At 38.0% G+C, this 16,268-nt stretch overlaps 2 protein-coding genes across 2 annotated transcripts in view; one reads left to right on the top strand and one right to left on the bottom strand.

Moving 5' to 3' along the window:
- Window positions 1-1,695, top strand: part of TCEA1 (transcription elongation factor A (SII), 1) — a 28,525-nt gene extending 26,830 nt beyond the window's left edge. The window contains exons 9-10 of the mRNA XM_008944265.1: window positions 62-133; window positions 1,171-1,695. Coding sequence (XP_008942513.1) covers window positions 62-133; window positions 1,171-1,179 — 81 coding nt within the window. The 3' untranslated portion in view covers window positions 1,180-1,695. The remainder of the gene's footprint in view (window positions 1-61; window positions 134-1,170) is intronic.
- A 5,679-nt stretch (window positions 1,696-7,374) lies between these two features.
- On the bottom strand, window positions 7,375-13,498 carry RGS20 (regulator of G-protein signaling 20). The gene is made up of 4 exons (XM_008944266.1): window positions 13,353-13,498; window positions 10,069-10,155; window positions 9,063-9,297; window positions 7,375-7,811 (listed from the first exon to the last, which is right to left on the bottom strand). Exons 1-4 carry the CDS (start codon window positions 13,496-13,498, stop codon window positions 7,623-7,625), a joined length of 657 nt encoding a protein of 218 aa, XP_008942514.1. The 3' UTR covers window positions 7,375-7,622.
- Window positions 13,499-16,268: the final 2,770 nt, after the last annotated feature.

Below are 16,268 nucleotides of genomic sequence, written 5' to 3' on the forward strand. Positions count from 1 at the left end.
ACTAACAGAAGTTGAAGATATTAATTTTCCTTTTCTGCTCTGGCTCTTGCCTTTGCCAAAGGTTCAAACCCGCAGTGCTGATGAACCCATGACAACATTTGTTGTCTGTAATGAATGTGGAAACAGATGGAAGGTAAGACTGTGAGACTGGTCTGCATATTTGATAGCAGGCAGCCAGGCTCTGTGCTTCATTTTGGTTTACAGTAAATGACAGGGGAGTTTCTGTTGACATTTGGTTATTTCTTAGTATTCTTACATGGTGATAGTGCAAAATAGCTTTAAGTTAGAAAAGTATTTTTGGCTGAAGGTGTGGTGGCAGGGTGATGGCCAAGGGAGAAAGAAGTCAGGGCAGTGTCTTAGTCCTTGTGGCAGGTAGTTACAGCACTGCTTTGCCATACAAAGCAGTGGCAAGTTAGTCACTGTATTTTCCCTTTCTTCACCCAAAGATACTCGATAACTGTTTTAAATCTCTGATGTGATGAGTGGAATAAGCCTTTTTAGACCTTTTGTTATTTTCTTCTGTTTTTTTGCTACTCTGAAAAGATGGGATAAAAATAATGACTGCTGCCATATTCTTGTCAGGATAAGCATACGGCAGTGATGACTTAATTTATTTTTTAAGTTCAGGAAAAGGGAATTATAAAAGCTTCTCAGGAACACTGGTAGTCCAACGAAGGAGAGAAATACTGAAATGAAGGCCTGTGAAATTTGCAGCTTAAGATATGATAGCATACGATATGAGGTATGATAGCCTCACCCTGTTATTTTTCTGTGTGAAGAATGCTGCAGCTCTGCAGAACCACATTGCCCAGCATACATTAAGATTACTGCATTAAAAAAAAAAAATCTTCTGTGCCTCTTGTTTTTCATATCTTATTACTGAATACTGTTTGACTCTATATTCTGAGATAACTAAATAATTTATGAAGCTTAGAAATTGTTTGATGCAGTACCTGGAGAAGATCATTTGTCCTTAAAAGCTTCTATAGAATGATAGTTACAAAAACGTCCATATAAAGATGCTTGAGTGAAGGAATGGTTATGATATAAGCAAACGCTTTAACTAGTTATTTGCATATCCTAAGTATGGTGTCATATTTCTGTTTCTTTTTGCAAAGATTTAGAAATAAGCTGGATGAAGGTCTCATAAAAATTCTTTTCTTTTGACAGTTCTGCTAGAAGAAGAAATTGTCAAGACATCTGGACCAGTATGAAAGAGGATTTTGTAATTAGCTTTAAAAACTAGGCTAAGCATCTAGCTTCTTGCAAATGAGAGGTTTTCTGGGTTTTGTTTTTTTTTTTTTCTTTTAAAACGCAGCATACATGCCTGAAGTTAGCTTTTGTTTTGACACCACCATCATTTCCTTAAATGCCTTCCTATAGCTGATAGTCAGTAGGGCCAGGTTGCTCAATTGTATGGTGAATGTTAAAATATTTTTTCATTTTTTATAAGTAAGTTGACATTAAACTTTTACCAATTAAACATTTTGGTAATTGGCTTGTTTTTTTCTACCTATGTGACTAATGTACTGTATTTTTTGCGGTCTGATACATACACACGCCTCCCATGTGGATTTTACCTCTCCACATTTGTTCAGTTGTAAGAATGTGTTTCTTGCTTCTGCGTTCACTAGTTTTGCAAAGAAAAAAGGTATCCAACTTCATCTAATTACGTTAAACTCGGCTGTTAACTAAGTCACCATTTAGTTGCCTCTAGTTTGTGTGGTCTTTTTCTGAACTAGGATTAAATTTCTGGTGATGGGGTTTGGAAATTTATTAGTGGCTATGATGACCTCTTTTGCAATGGTTGGTTAAGCTTGTTTATGTAACCAGCTTTGATCAATGCAATATATTTTATTGCCCAAAGCATGTATTTTACGTTTTATCAGTAGGTGTTATTTCTAGGAATGTCTTAAAATAGTTGGTTAAATCTGATTTGAGTGTTCCATTTTGCTTAATGTGCTTGACAATCAAGTATGGTGTAGACTTTGTAAATAAGCAAAGGCATTGTGTTGTAGGCTGTCCTAGTAACAGCACCCAACCAATTCATCACAGTATAAGCTGGCTGGGGAGGCAATATTACATTCACTTCATATAAATGACACAATTTTGCTCATGAACTGAATTTTGAGATGTAGAGTTTCTGATGTGAATCACAGACCTGCAGGTGAGAATAAATTAAAGTTACAGTCCTTTGCATATGTGGTGTGATATCCATACCGCTTTGTTAGAGCCTGGTTTCTGACTGCACTTTTTGAAGCCTTTTCAAATGCGCTTTTAAGGAAAACCATGTCAACAACTTTAGAAGTGATTAAATTCTTTCATTATACCTAAGTTTATATTATTTAATTTATCGAAACCTGAAGCTGAGGAGGTCTATCCTGGCACTGCATCGAGGATTCATGAGGACATGGGAAGAGTATGTGTGATTCCTGGAGAGTGAATTCCTTGACTGTAAAGGAAACACAAGATTTACAATCCAGAGTATTTTTTGCATGATGTTGGCATTTGTGACAAAGGAGTTGGAAACAGTGTGATGACACTTGAGCTTTGCAAGACAAGAAGCATTTGGTGAATACTTTATAGAGCAAACTTCTCCAATTTGCTTGTGCAAGGAAGAAAAAGTGTTTTTTTTCTGTGGAAAGGATAAATGATTAAAATAGAAGTGAAGTTACAAACAGAAAATTGTTCAGCATTTAAAGTTTCTTACATAACTTTATATAAAAGTTTTTAACTCAATGCCCTAATATAGAAATTTTTTTCCAACTAACAATGGGGTTTTTTTAGCCTATGTATAAATATAAATTTTTGGCAGGACTGCTTCTTAAGAGTTACTTAAGACAGCAACAAACTAATGACAGCACTTTGTTTGGGGACTTTTCTAGAGGAGTAAGTCAAAACAACCGTGTTAAAACTGATTGCAAATTGGATGCCAAGTAAACCTAAATTTCCACAGCAAATATACAGGGAAGGCATGGCTTGGGTTGCATAACCTTCCTCTTTATGCCTGATTATGACACTTAGGAGAATTACCTTTTGTGGAAATAGAGTAATTGTCTTTTTGTACTTAGCAATTAGATCTGGGCTTTATTAAAAGAACTAGAACTGCAATAGTGGTTTCTGTGATGTAGGTGTATCCAAGTAGGAGTTGAAATAAAATGTTGTTTCACCTGATGTTACCTTACAGCTGGGTGACAGTTTTCACACTTTCTTACTTCTGTCCCCAAGGTGAAAAGAACAGTTTCTGTCCTGCAGTGAAAGATGAAATCCAGGAGCTAGATCCAAAAAAAGTAATAGGTACTTAAATTCTATTAGTGCTTCATTTTGATTACCCAAATCCAAAAATAAAAATGCCCCACACTGAGCTTTGGATGCATCTCTGTTAAACAGATGCTCCAGTTTTCCCAGGTGCTGGAAATTGCAAGAGGATGCAAGGTCTGGAGGAGGTATAGGAGAAGGATATAGAGGTGGGGCTGGGACCATATCTCCTTTCCCCAGCTGGCTGGATTACCTACTGAGCTTGTGGTCATGCTATGACTGACCCAGTAGGTTTGGGCATTTTATGCAGTGATACATGCCAGCAGAACTGGGCTGAATCACTCCCATCCAAGAATAGCAGGTTTATTTGTTACCTTTATGGACATTTTAATCCTCTCAACTGAAAGAAAGACTGGAACATAGTTACCCTACACCTTAATTTTTTCACTAATCTAGGAGAGAAAAAGAGTTTAGATCTTTATGGATGACACCTTCCTTCTGGAAGGTTTCTGCTGCTCAGAAGACACAGCTTCCAGATCCTTCATTAGAAGGCATTTCTCCCCATGTAGTTCTGTTAACTTGCTCAGGAGGAAGTGTGGGTTTCAAAATACCTTGTACTGAATGATTCTTTATGACTAACACTAAGCAGAAGGTAAATCCCTGCTCAATGGTCTTGGCTTTTGTGGATCCCACTTTGAAGCCCTATTGCGCTTTCCATGCATTGCAAAGGACATGCCTGGCTTTTATCCAGAGTTCAGGATTCCACTTGGGATCACATACATGAATTTAGAATTGAAACTCAAACCCATACATTTTAGGTAGAACTTAAATTTGTCATCAGGTCTTCACCCTGCAAAAAGTGGTTGTATTAGCTTTCACACACATATTTCTGAAAAAGATCATTAGTAGTCATTCATATAAATAGAATCATAGGATGGTTTGGGTTGAAAGGGACCTTGAAGATCATCTAGTTCCAACCCCTTAAATAGAATAAACCCCAGAATATACCTGAGGACTTTCCTCTAAGTACTATTTCATACAGCTGTATATTAGCTTCTCTTTCATGAGATCATCACTTATCTTGAATTGTTTTACCATTTTAAAAGGTTTGGGATTAATTTAGTTAAAACATTAGTATAGAAAATCTTTCATTAATGTCATTGAAATTATATTGATACCTTTCATATGTTCTTGAGTGCTGTATAGAGAAAGCTTGTTTAAAAAGTACTTTGTTGTCTTTCTCACCACTTTTTTCAGCTATCCTTTTTAATAAGCGCATGTTTGTGTGATGTATTTTAACCTGTATGTAACTGAGCTATGCAGGGTATATATTTTTTTTCTTCTTTATATTGTGCTAATGACTGGAATTTAAAGGTCAGTGTAAAACACAGTGTGTTGGCTGAAGGAGCCCGTGCAATTTTGATAGAGGTTTGCAGGCTGGTGAAAAGAGCAGCCATTAACAGTATGGCTGTGCTCTGGGACTTACTGATTTGTAAAGTGCAGACACTGAAGGGAGAATACCAGTGGACTGGAAAGTTGTTAGACCTTAATGATACCCTGCAGTTAGGTAAATGCCAAGACAAACCAACCAGGCTTATTTTCAAGCTAGGATAGATTGATTTTGTGATAATTTCTTACTTGATTAATTATAAGTGTCTTGTGTCAACAGGAGGATTTTTGCCTGCCATTCATGTATCACATTGTCAACAGTAACTTCTGTTCCATGTAACTCACTGTTGCCCTGAGAAAAGTTTCTGCATACTGCATGAGTATGTAGTAACAAAATGTAGTTAAAAACCTGTCTTCTGTGCTGGTGTTTTTTTTTTTTTTTTTTATTCCTCCCTTCAATTAAATACAATGTGATATTTAGAAGAGTGGGATGGTTGGTTGGGTTTTTTAAGAAATACTCTCAGGATATCTAGGGACCAGCATTCTGCCATTAGTGTAAACTTAAACCACATCATTAAAATTTTACTGAGATTTTTCAGGAAGGGTGGGTGCGTAGCAAATGTTGGCATATTGTAATGCAGAAGGAAAATTAAAACTGCCCAGAGAAACTTAATTGCTTAGAAGTTATGGCACATGGAAAATAAACTTAGAAATTAGTGTTTTCTTCTCTGGTTAACATCAGATTAGTAAAAGAACTGCCCAAACCAATATGGTTTTCTCTCCCCTCTAATTTCATTGCACCTTTTTCTTTCTTTTTCTTGCAGAATAATACCATGTATTGTTTGAGATAAAATATGAGTGTTCAGTCTGTTCTTCCAGCTTTTAATGAGGTGTCTTTGCAGGGAAGAGAGAGAACTTAAAAGAAATGGAATGACAGACTTTGAACATTTTCTGATGTGTACATCTGATCTCTCCAGCAAGCTGAATTTGACCTAGTTAAACTTACTTAGAGTTTTAGAGCACTTGTCCACCTTGAATGAGAACATGGTCAGCCTGGCTGCAAGTTTCCCATGAATGCTGCCTTACCAATATATCTGGCTTGTTTTGTTGGTATTTATTACCTGTCATGTAATACTTTATTACATAAACTGAAATCACATTGATAGTGCTTTGGGCGTGTTTATTAGAAATTCAGCTGGGACAGCCAGCATCAACACATTCAGCAGTGGTGACCACTAACTGGACCAGATATTAAGTATGGGTAGAAGGGCTTCCTCTTAACTTGGTCATCCAGTGTTGTGTTACAGATGGGAAAAGCACTTGGATTTGCCATCTCTCTTAAATTTGTTTGTTTAATTTTTTCTCATGACATACTGAATAGTGTTTTGGTTTTGGAAGGAGATGGATGGAAACTGGTCCATAGCTACTTTTAACATACATGTATCAGGTCTAGTATGGTGGTGCTGCTGAAAAATCTTATTATTTATTTAATAATGTGAATGCAGTAAGGGGAGAACATGTCTCCTGACAAGTGCGTTGAGGAGACAATTAAATTGATCTCCTAAATTCTATCTGGTTGTTCCTTTTTTTGGGAGAAAATCCCCATTTTGTGGTTTTCATAGTGCTGGAATTGGGCAAAGAATAGGTTTTAAAAGGCTACAGTAAATGTCTCTGCAATATGCTGGTCTGGTTCTTCCCTTTTAGGGTACTGGTTTTTTCTTTCTATTTCCCATGTCCTTTTTCTACCTGTATGGGTCATTTGGCTCCTTTAAATAAATGTGCAGGAAAAAATACAATTCAGTGGAAGTCTGCTATAAGCTCCAAAGTTTAATTTAGTGGAATTGTAGTAGATCTTGTAATTTAAAATAAAGAAGTTATTCTAACAACAGATCTACACATAGATTATGTGGATTCAGCTTACTTTCTTGTACTTCCTGTGATTACTGATTTTGAGATATGACCAGAAATCAAGTGTAAAGCTTTGGGGATGCTGTAAATCAATGTGGTTTATTAGTGGATAGAGCTGTTGCTTTTCTTTTGGATGGTCTGTAATAGGTCTATAGCAGAGCTGAACAGCGCTAGCTTCCTTCTTTTGTCAATTAAATGTGTGCATATCTGTAATAGAAACCTTACAAGCTCTGTCAGGTCACAGGAGAATTAATATGTACAAACCCGTGATGGTTGATCCTGCCATGCTCTCAGGAGCAAATAGGGAAGAGGTTTTACATCTGCCTACCGAAGGACAAGAAGAATATGTGAGAATTCTTGTGCTTTATTTTGGAATTTAAATGCCCAAACTCTTCTTCCTCTTAAGTAAATAATTTAACTTTATAAACATCAACAATACGAACTTAAAAATGCTTTCAGCAGACTCTAGTAGTAAAATAACAATTCTTCAGCAAAAGGTCTTTATAGGCAGCATTATTTCAACCATTAGCTTTCATAAACTTGAGATTGCCGTACTGATTGCCATTAGCACACTGTCTACACATTAAATATACCAGGACAAGTGGAGTGTATCTGTACCAGGCATGATTCCAGCAGTATGTGGGACTTTGTCTCGTGTAACCCAGATAATGACAGTACCGTTTTCACTTTGGTCACGGTTTGGATGGGGCAACTGGTTTGGTTTTCAAGAAAATTCTAACACTCCACTAGGAAAGAAAATTTAGTTTTCATGCTCTCTTGGCATTTGGACCTCAGACCTGTGTTGTCTACAAGTTAGAAAAAATACTGCATTTTTTGAAGAGCAATATTTTCTTCTCGTTCTCTTTTGGAAAGTAACACTGAATGTGATCAGACGCTGTAGTTAGCTGATTGTATCAGAGCCTTGTGGAGGTTTAAATCGTTCAGTCCGTAGGAGAACTTGCCTGAGTTCTCTTCAGGTAAATATCTGGTTAATTCTAAAGTCCCTGTGGATTGGTGTAGCTCAGAGTTCTGTTTGGTTTTAAATAAATACATGTAAGAAAAAAATCCTATGCTTCAATGGATTTTTCAGATAAGGACCGAAGCAAGTCCTTATAAATAGCAGAGTTCATAAACCGAGGGTAGGAGTCTCTGTGCATTAGAGTATAAATTTGAAGCTGTGCGTCATCAAAGGTGTGTTGGGAGGGTTCCAGCATATTTCGGTTAATAACTTCTCTCACTCTGGAGTCCAGACTCACCTGCATATTAAAACACAACGTCACATCATTAATAGTGGTGAATAGGTGGGATTTTGAAAGGTTTCTTTTATTGGCTAGAAAAGTCTTTTTTTTAACCAGTTCAGCTGGTGTGCTTCAAGAGTGTAAAAACTGCTAAAAATACCTAGGCAAAATTTTGAAATTTGGAAGTAGTAATCTTTCGGCTGTGGGTAGAGAAACGTTCTTGCTTAGGTGACCTTACTTTGAGCAAGGCTGCCTGCAATCCTGTTGTTACTGGGACCTGAGAGACTGGCAGGTTATTTCCAGACCAACTTTCTGCTCTGTAGTAGAGAGGATTTGTAATTTTTTGTGACAGTTCATTTCCTTGGGACTTAGTGCTGTTGTAAAGAAACTGACTGTGGAGTAAGCAGTATGACGCAGACGGAAACTGTAACCTGGGAAGCTGTTGCTTAATCAAATTGCTATGTTAAAAAGCAGGGTGAATTGATGTGAACCACAGGTATGGCTAGATAATGATTCCATACAACATATAAATAATGTAATTTTTTTCTTCTGCAAGGCTGTAGTCTCTGTAGGAAGATACTTGTATTACTGGAATAGATGGACTAAATTTAAACAGCATTTTTAGAAGTACATAATTGTTTCAGTACAAGCTATACTTAAGTCTGAGTTTTGCAAGGATATTGGAAGGTTTAAAATTCCAGCCTGCTTGGCAGGATTATATTCGAACTGAAGTCTGAGGTGTCTTCCAAACTTGACATATTTGCTAACAGCGAAGTGACAAGTAATTCTGAACATTTTCAGGAAGGTTTTATTCTCTATGCCCTATTTTGTCAGCTGCTCTTCTAAGCAATTTGTGCTTTGCAATTAACACTTTATTTGTGCATTTGAGAAACAGCCCCCCCCACAGTGCAAAGAAAGAAGTCTTGTCCACGTAAAATCTAACAATAAAGTGATCATCTGAATATTTGTGCCTCAAACTAAAGATTTAGTTAAGATTAGTATTAGTATAAACTTTAGATTAGTTTATACATCAGAATGCCAGGGTGGCATAGGAAAAGCTTTCTTATAGCCAGTGAAAGTTTTGACCATCTCACCTCAACCTTTCTCAAAGGCGGATAAAGGTCTGCCTTTATCCCCTAAATCTCTGCTTCTTGGCAAAGGAATGTGAGAGGGGAAAAAAGTTCTCCCCAAGTACTGTTGTTGCTTTGAACACATTAGAACTAACTGTGCAACGCAGCCTCAAAGATTGTATTGGAGAAAGGAACATACCTCTTTTGGAGAAAGGATAGAAATATAATCTTCATAAATGAGCCTTGCTTTTTCTTCAATGACACTTTTGTTGGATTCTTGTTTTAGTTCCTCACAGGCCATCCAGAAGAGCATGTTTTCCTCACTGAATTCTGTTCGTAGAAATTCACGAAAAGCATTTCTGCCAGCTGGAGTAAGCATCAACTTGTCAAATGATTGAGCCCAGGCATTGACTTCTTCAAGAGTCGGAGCAGGGCTTGAGGAGGAAGGAGAGGGCGAGAAGAGAGAAACGAATGATTACTACTCAGGCTGTTTGCAGCTGGCAGGAGGCATCTGCCGTCATGATGAAACAAAATCAGAAGGTTCATGGAGCTCTTAATTCCTCACTGGAATCTGCAAACTCTAGTATGAACATGTTTATCCCAGATGCAGATGATTTCTGGTGTTTTGATGCAGAAATTGCAGTTTATTACTCAAATTAATTGCAACAAAGTCATCCCTCTGCAACAGCCAAGCAGTTTTTCTATCCCCAGTAGTCCTTGTTGAATCATTGTTAAAAACTGAATGAAAACACATAGAAAGGACCAATGATTCAAGCCCCATAAAAGGCACCATCTTGTCTACTATTACAGGTGTTTCTACCTGCTTGAGCCATTCTGGAGACAGTTACCTGACTCTTGGGAGGATCTGAACTCCTATTTATTATTTTTTTGTAAGCCTGAGCACTGCCAGTTAGCTTCATCTCACAGTTGCTGAGTGGGATCAGGATGTACTTGAAAATTATTTCAATAAAAAAAGGGAAACTGTTTACAGTGCTGGTTTATATCTGCCACGTTATGAAAGTGGGGATGTGGCTACATGCTGCAAATAAGGTAAAGGAGTAAAGATCAGCCCTTTGGCTCCTCAGGAGGAACAAGACAGATGACAGCAGATTGAGCAGATAATTAATGTATATTTCAGGTAATTCACTTTATTTAGTATGGTTTTCTGGGTTTCTTTCATTTTAGTTGGTTAGGAAAGACCATACCTTTCCTCGCAGTTTGGAATGCCCTCTGCTTGGAGTTCATGAGATGTTCTCCTTGCTCTCTCTTCATCTTGATTTCTAACAGTAAGACTGCAAAGGTAGCAAACAAAATTTTAGTCAGTTTCAGAGAGGGCAAGGCTGGATGTACACCAGATGCTTTTCCTCTGATATTAGAAAAAAGTAAATTGGAGGACAGAAGCTCATGGTAGCCACATTACTCATAGTAATAGCCCTATAGCACGAAGAGCACATACATCATTGCTGAGTATACACATATTTCTTCTTGAGGAATGGGGATGATGTTCTAGTTCATAGGTTGCCATACTTTAGTGAGAAATGCATGTGCACACACACACACATTCTTACAATCTGTAAAGCTGCTTAAAATTTGTCCAGAAGAAAAAGTACCAGTGAATTATAAGCTGTAATTTATATGGAATGGGTTCTTCAGTTGTTATAACTTCTAGGAAAATATCAAACTTAATCTCTTCATTTGTATCTTACCTTTCTTTAAGGCAAATATAGCAGTTTTGTTGTCTTAATCCTTAAGAATCTCATTTACCTGTAGTGAGGCTTTTTGTTAAACGAGTTGATCTTTCTGCCTTCTAAACTCATGGCTTTGTCTTATTTGCAGCCTATTTCCTTTTATCCTTTCTTGTTTTCTCTAGTGCTAGTTCACAACCAGCAGAGACTTCAACTCGTGCATTGCGGAGGTAGAGAAGCTTTCCTATTGCTAAGATGGAGAGCAGATATTGCAAACATGTGGTTTTGGTTTTTTTCTGCAGTGTCTGAACCATACATTCAAACCAGTGAACTGCTTCAGTTCACCTCTTCAGGAAAAAAAAAAGTAGTTAATATTAGTTCTGTATTCTTTTGGAGTTTGTAGGTCTCAATCCTTTACTACCCTTCTTAGCAGTGATTCTGGCCTTTTTTATGTATGAAAACTGATATGTTATGTATTCCTCACAGAGAGACAGGAAGTGATAGGATTGTCAGAGTTATTTTTGGATTGAGGGGAACCAACAGGAAGGATTATGGTCTTCATAGGGTAATGTACAAAAGGGGAAAAAGACAAGAGAAATACCAAGAGTTTCTTTATGAGAACATGCCAATGCCTCAGAAAATTACTTGCAGGAGGCTCACTCCCTCCAACTGTAAACAAAAAAAAAACCTAATGCAGTGCTCCATCTTCTCAGGATCTGGAAGAGTAACAGGCTGGAAGCAAAAATTTTGGCTGTAGGAGTGAACACAAGCACTGAGCATCCAGCTGAGAGACTCATTTCCCCACTTCTTCCTTCTAAATCTACTATTAAAAGTATGCTGAATATTGGATGTTCAGCAACTCGGCTGCGTGACTCATGTAGACTTATTTTTACTCCTATTCACAATTTTTCTGCTCAAAGTACTTAAGCTATTTTGAGGAAAGGCTCTATGAATAGGGAATATAAATAGCTTAATTACGGTTTGTTTTGCATTTCTTGCTACTAGAAAACAATTGTTCTCAAAAAAAAATCAGAAATTATTTTAAAGCAAAAAGAATTTTCTCTCTTTTGGAGCCTGAACTGGTTTCAGAATGAATTTCAAATGATTCTGAAATGCAAATAGGAATTTTAAGCATCATGAAATTTGGGTGCTTTCACACACCCTACTGAGTAAATTGCTTTCTTTGAATTGGTTGACTAGTGAGGTGCACAGAAACTGAGCTTCCTGAAAAATATCAGGTAAAATGGCACAAAAAGCACTTCATCACCAATTTAAAAGATAAAATGCAAATTTTAGGTACTCTTAGTAGATAAATGTGCCTCATTTTGTCCTTTTATGGAAAGACGTGTGTTTCTATAATGCAGCTCTAGACTGAGCCACTTACAATTGCACTGGACAGCTGTTCAGATGACACAGGAGTTTTTCTGGGCTGCTTTAACATAGACACCATTCTGCAAGGTAACAAACTCTGACCCTCTACAGGCATGGTACTTAATGTCTTCTTAAAGTCTACCTTTGTTTACCCTGAAGCACCTGGTGAAAAGCTTGGTAGGATCAGAGCCAGGATACTTGGCATCTTGCAAGAAAAACTCCAAGCAGCCTCTGGTCCTTACAAAACATTGACTGTGTTAGGGAAGGCAGAATTTGGGATCTCGGTTTCTGATGAGCCAAGTACCAATAACAAAGGAGTATCAGCCTGCTCTTCCCTTACCTTCCAATGGTATTCTCCAAAGCATTTTCTACCTGTTGCTGTTGGAAAAAGATAATGGTGGAATAGATTTCTAGCCTGGGCTGTAAGGTTATTTATGACCTCTTTGTTTCACCTCAGTGCCAGGTTTGCTTGCTTTGAAATGTTTCATGTAGTGGATCATGTATTTATAAGAGGTACTCAGCTTGCTGTCAGTGTTTTAGGTGAACTCCTATGGCTGTTTAAGGATGTTTTTTCTTTATTTCAATGCAAGTTCTGGTCTCACCCATTAATTGACACTTGGCCCCAGACAGGACTTTTGAGTATGGGAAACTTTACTTCAGTTTTGAATGAAATCACTTGGATCTGGAGGAGCTAGTAAGAGAGAGAAGGTGGACACATCATTAATTTAAGGAATGGAGTGATCCCTTTTCCACTTTTGCTTTGCTTCCCTGATACATTTTCCTCCTTTATGCCTTGTATTCTGAGTTCTTCTGAATTAGGTTCTGCTTAACTCTTCATCTTCAGCAAATACATCAAATACCCAACATTATGGGTAATCTAATCTGAAGGATTAATAACTTCATATGAGTTGCAGGTGCCATGAGTTTGCAACACTAATGACAACAGATCCAGTTGCCTTTGAAACAGGAGAACAGTGCTGGGCACCTGGTTATTCATTTTCTGACCTACAAATTCTTCCACCTTCTCCTAAATCTATTTTGCACAGTCTGTGCTGCTTGTTAAATCCTAGTCCCAAATTTGAAGCTGTGACACATTCTTGTATTGCTTTAATGGAAGCCCTGGTGAAGCTCAAGGCTGAGAAGAACCAGTCCTGCACAGAACAGACCTTCCATTACACAGTATTGACAGCAAAAGTATAGCAGGGATACTGTACAGAATTTTTGAAAAAATCTGTTATTTCAATGGCAGGGAGAAAAAAAGAGTAAACTGGATTATTAGAAGGCTGTGTCTAGTACTAAAGCACAGTCATCTCTGCTAGTCTCAAATTTGCAGGATGATCCAGTGGTGTGTTTGGGTTATGTTGTCCTATAAGCTGAATATCATCCCCCTCCCCTGCTCTTCTGTTGCCCAGAGGCTTGAGTGAGAGCGTTACCATGAGCAGCTGCAGCAGCAGCACCAGCAGAAGCAGCAGGCGTTGGAGCCTCGGTTGCCCGCGCTGTGCGGCGCTTGGGAAGCCCCCGGGGTCTCCTGGCTCGCCGGCGTCTGCCGTTTGCGCATCTCCGCCCGCTCCGATCCCATGGGCTGCGAGACAGCAAGAGAAGGGGCAGTAAGAAACGTCTCTTCTTTGGTTTTTTTTTTTTTTTTTCCCCTTTTTTGTTCACTTTAGGAGTCTTGCCAAGAAGTACTGAAGGCCACAGCTCCAAAGGAACTGAAAAGCTAAAGGCTTGATTTCCATCCACCCTCCTCCTCCTCCTCCCACCCCCCCCCCCAGCTCTTAGGTGTTGAATCCTTTGGAAGATTCACTTGTTTTATTGAAGTGCTGTGCTGAAAGGCAAAGGGCTCATGAGTTCTGCACCGAAGTGGGAATACAGGGAAGAGTGGTGATGCAGAGAGCAAAGGGTGGATGTGAGGGGTCTGAGAGAGCAGCCGCTCTCAGCACAGTCGTGTGCAAGCTTGGGAGACGGAAAGGGTTTCTGGAGGTTTTGACTTCAAGGCCAGTCCTGAAGAAAGTGGTACAGAATCCCTCGCTTTGCCTTCTCCCTTTCCCCTTTTTTTTCTGTCTTGATTAGCCAACATACAGGCTCAGTGATGCTTCTGTGAAACTGAGCTCTCCTGAAAATCTGCCCTCCAGTGAGTACTGAGGATGTCCCAAAACACTGGTTGTAGTATTTGCACTGTTCCAGGAGCCTGAACTGTGCAGAGAAGTGGTGCTAATGAAATGACAACTCCCCTTGAAGTCCCTGTCCCTTTCTGACCTCTCCCAATGAACGTCAAACTTGCTCTACAGCACTTGATAATGCTCTCCCTATTGCGTTGAGCGTTGTGCCATGTCTAAGTGACAGATGTCTTTTATAGATGAAATGCCAGCTTGTACAAAGATGAGTAAGTTTTTCTTCATTTTGATTGTATTTTATTTTGGATACATAACTAGTCATCCTCCTCTGTCATGAGATTCTGTTGTGTGTAGGGTTTTTTTCAGGTTGCTTAATCTTCTTTTGAGGCTATGACAATTGTATGGGAATTAAAATTAGCTGCTACCAATTTTGAGGGGTTTTTTTGTTTGGTGTTTTGGTTTGGGTTTTTTTTGGTTTTTTTTTTGTTTGTTTGTTTGATTGATTTTTGTTTTTTTGGTTTTTTTTTTTAATTGATAATTGAATACCAGATTTGAAATGTAACCTGATGAGCGGAATACTGGAGGGTAAAAGGGTAAAAAGTTGCCTTCCTTTCTAAATGCTCAGTCAGGATAGTAATGTGAGGGAGAATGTACAGACACTGTCACAGGCTTGACAGAAGTGTCAAGAGAAGAAAGGAGATTATTTTAGCAGAGTGCAGCACTGCATTTTGCTGGATTTTGTTTTAATGCTGAATTTGTTTCTCTCTTATAGAGCTTAATAGGTTTTGGTTTTGTGAGAACCACCTACTCTCCTAAGAGAAAAATGCACAACTTGCTTAGCAGAAGATGCATGTCTTTTGCAGGAGGAATAAAATACAGAAATACAGATAGAAATTATAACCCATTTTGTAACTTTGTAGACCTAATCTAAAAAGCAATGCCTAAATGCTCAGATATAGAAAATAAGAAAAAGAACACAGCTTCTGAAACACCCGCAAACTTTCTTGTGCCAAAATATGGAAGAATAAATGTGAAATTTAGTATAAATTTCTAGATTTGGATTTCTTTCCTTCAGAGTTTCAGATTCAGAGGAATAGAGTGAAACCCTAAGTATTCATTTCCTTCCAGATACTGATGCTTTTTAAAATAGAACATCTTGATAATTAGATTAGAAAGTGATAGCACATAAAGCATTATTGGAATGATAATATAGCTGACTATGTTTCAGACTGCTTTGGACGGTAAAAATTATTATGGATTAGAGAAGTGTGACTTGGATGCAGCTATCTGTAGTTTATATAGCCTGATCCATCCACTCTTACTTTTGAGATGTTTTATGTGGATAGTTCACACATTCTTGACTCTAATCCGTATTACAATTGAACTGATGATGGTCTGAGTAGAAAAGCTGGTTCCTGGTTTTTTTTTTTTTTTCACGGAGAAAGGTAAAGGATGGTGGAGGTAGGAAGAATACTCTCTTCTTCCTTATCTCATCCCACTGTAGCTTAATTCCAGAGATCTTTCTGGATCCATTGTTAGCATTTCAGGTTTTTCTTCAGAATCATTCTTTGACATTTCTAGTGGAAGGGAAGAGTATTTAAATAGCTGTATGGCAGAAACTGCTCAGCAGCATTGTGTCTAACTTCTGGATCACATGCTTACGCTGAGTTTTCTGGTACTATAGGATTTTATGAATGTTCACCATTGCATGATTTCTCACGGTTTACAGAAAATGAAGGATTGAGCAACACAAAAATTCAAGACTTTTTTTGTTTCAGATGAAATGATGCATTTTCTTTTTTATTTGGCAGATGCATACCAACTTTCTCATTGTATAAGCAAGCAGGTTTTGGTCATTTGTGTGACAATTTTTTATTAAAAGATATTTTTAGCAGATAAAGCTTGCAGCAGAGCTGTATTAGAGTAATGGGAAATATGATAAAAAGGACTGGAATATATCTGTGGGCTTAAAGATAACCCAAGCTTTTGAATTACAGAGCTCTTTAGTGATTCTCATGCATGTATTTCCTGTGGTTGTTGACAGTCAAATTGTACATTCCATCAAGGTCTGGAGTGGACCACAAAGTAATTAGGGTGTGGTGTGTTAGCAGAAATTCAGTGGTAAGATTCAGGAAGAAATTTACTCCTCTGTGCAAGTACTATGAGTATCACATTCCAAGAAAGTCAGAGCATTGATCTAAACATCTAACGAGATGTTTAGAAAGCATGACTTAA

Source organism: Merops nubicus, unplaced genomic scaffold (assembly GCF_000691845.1).
Source record: "Merops nubicus isolate BGI_N331 unplaced genomic scaffold, ASM69184v1 scaffold8327, whole genome shotgun sequence".
Lineage (NCBI taxonomy): Eukaryota > Metazoa > Chordata > Aves > Coraciiformes > Meropidae > Merops > Merops nubicus.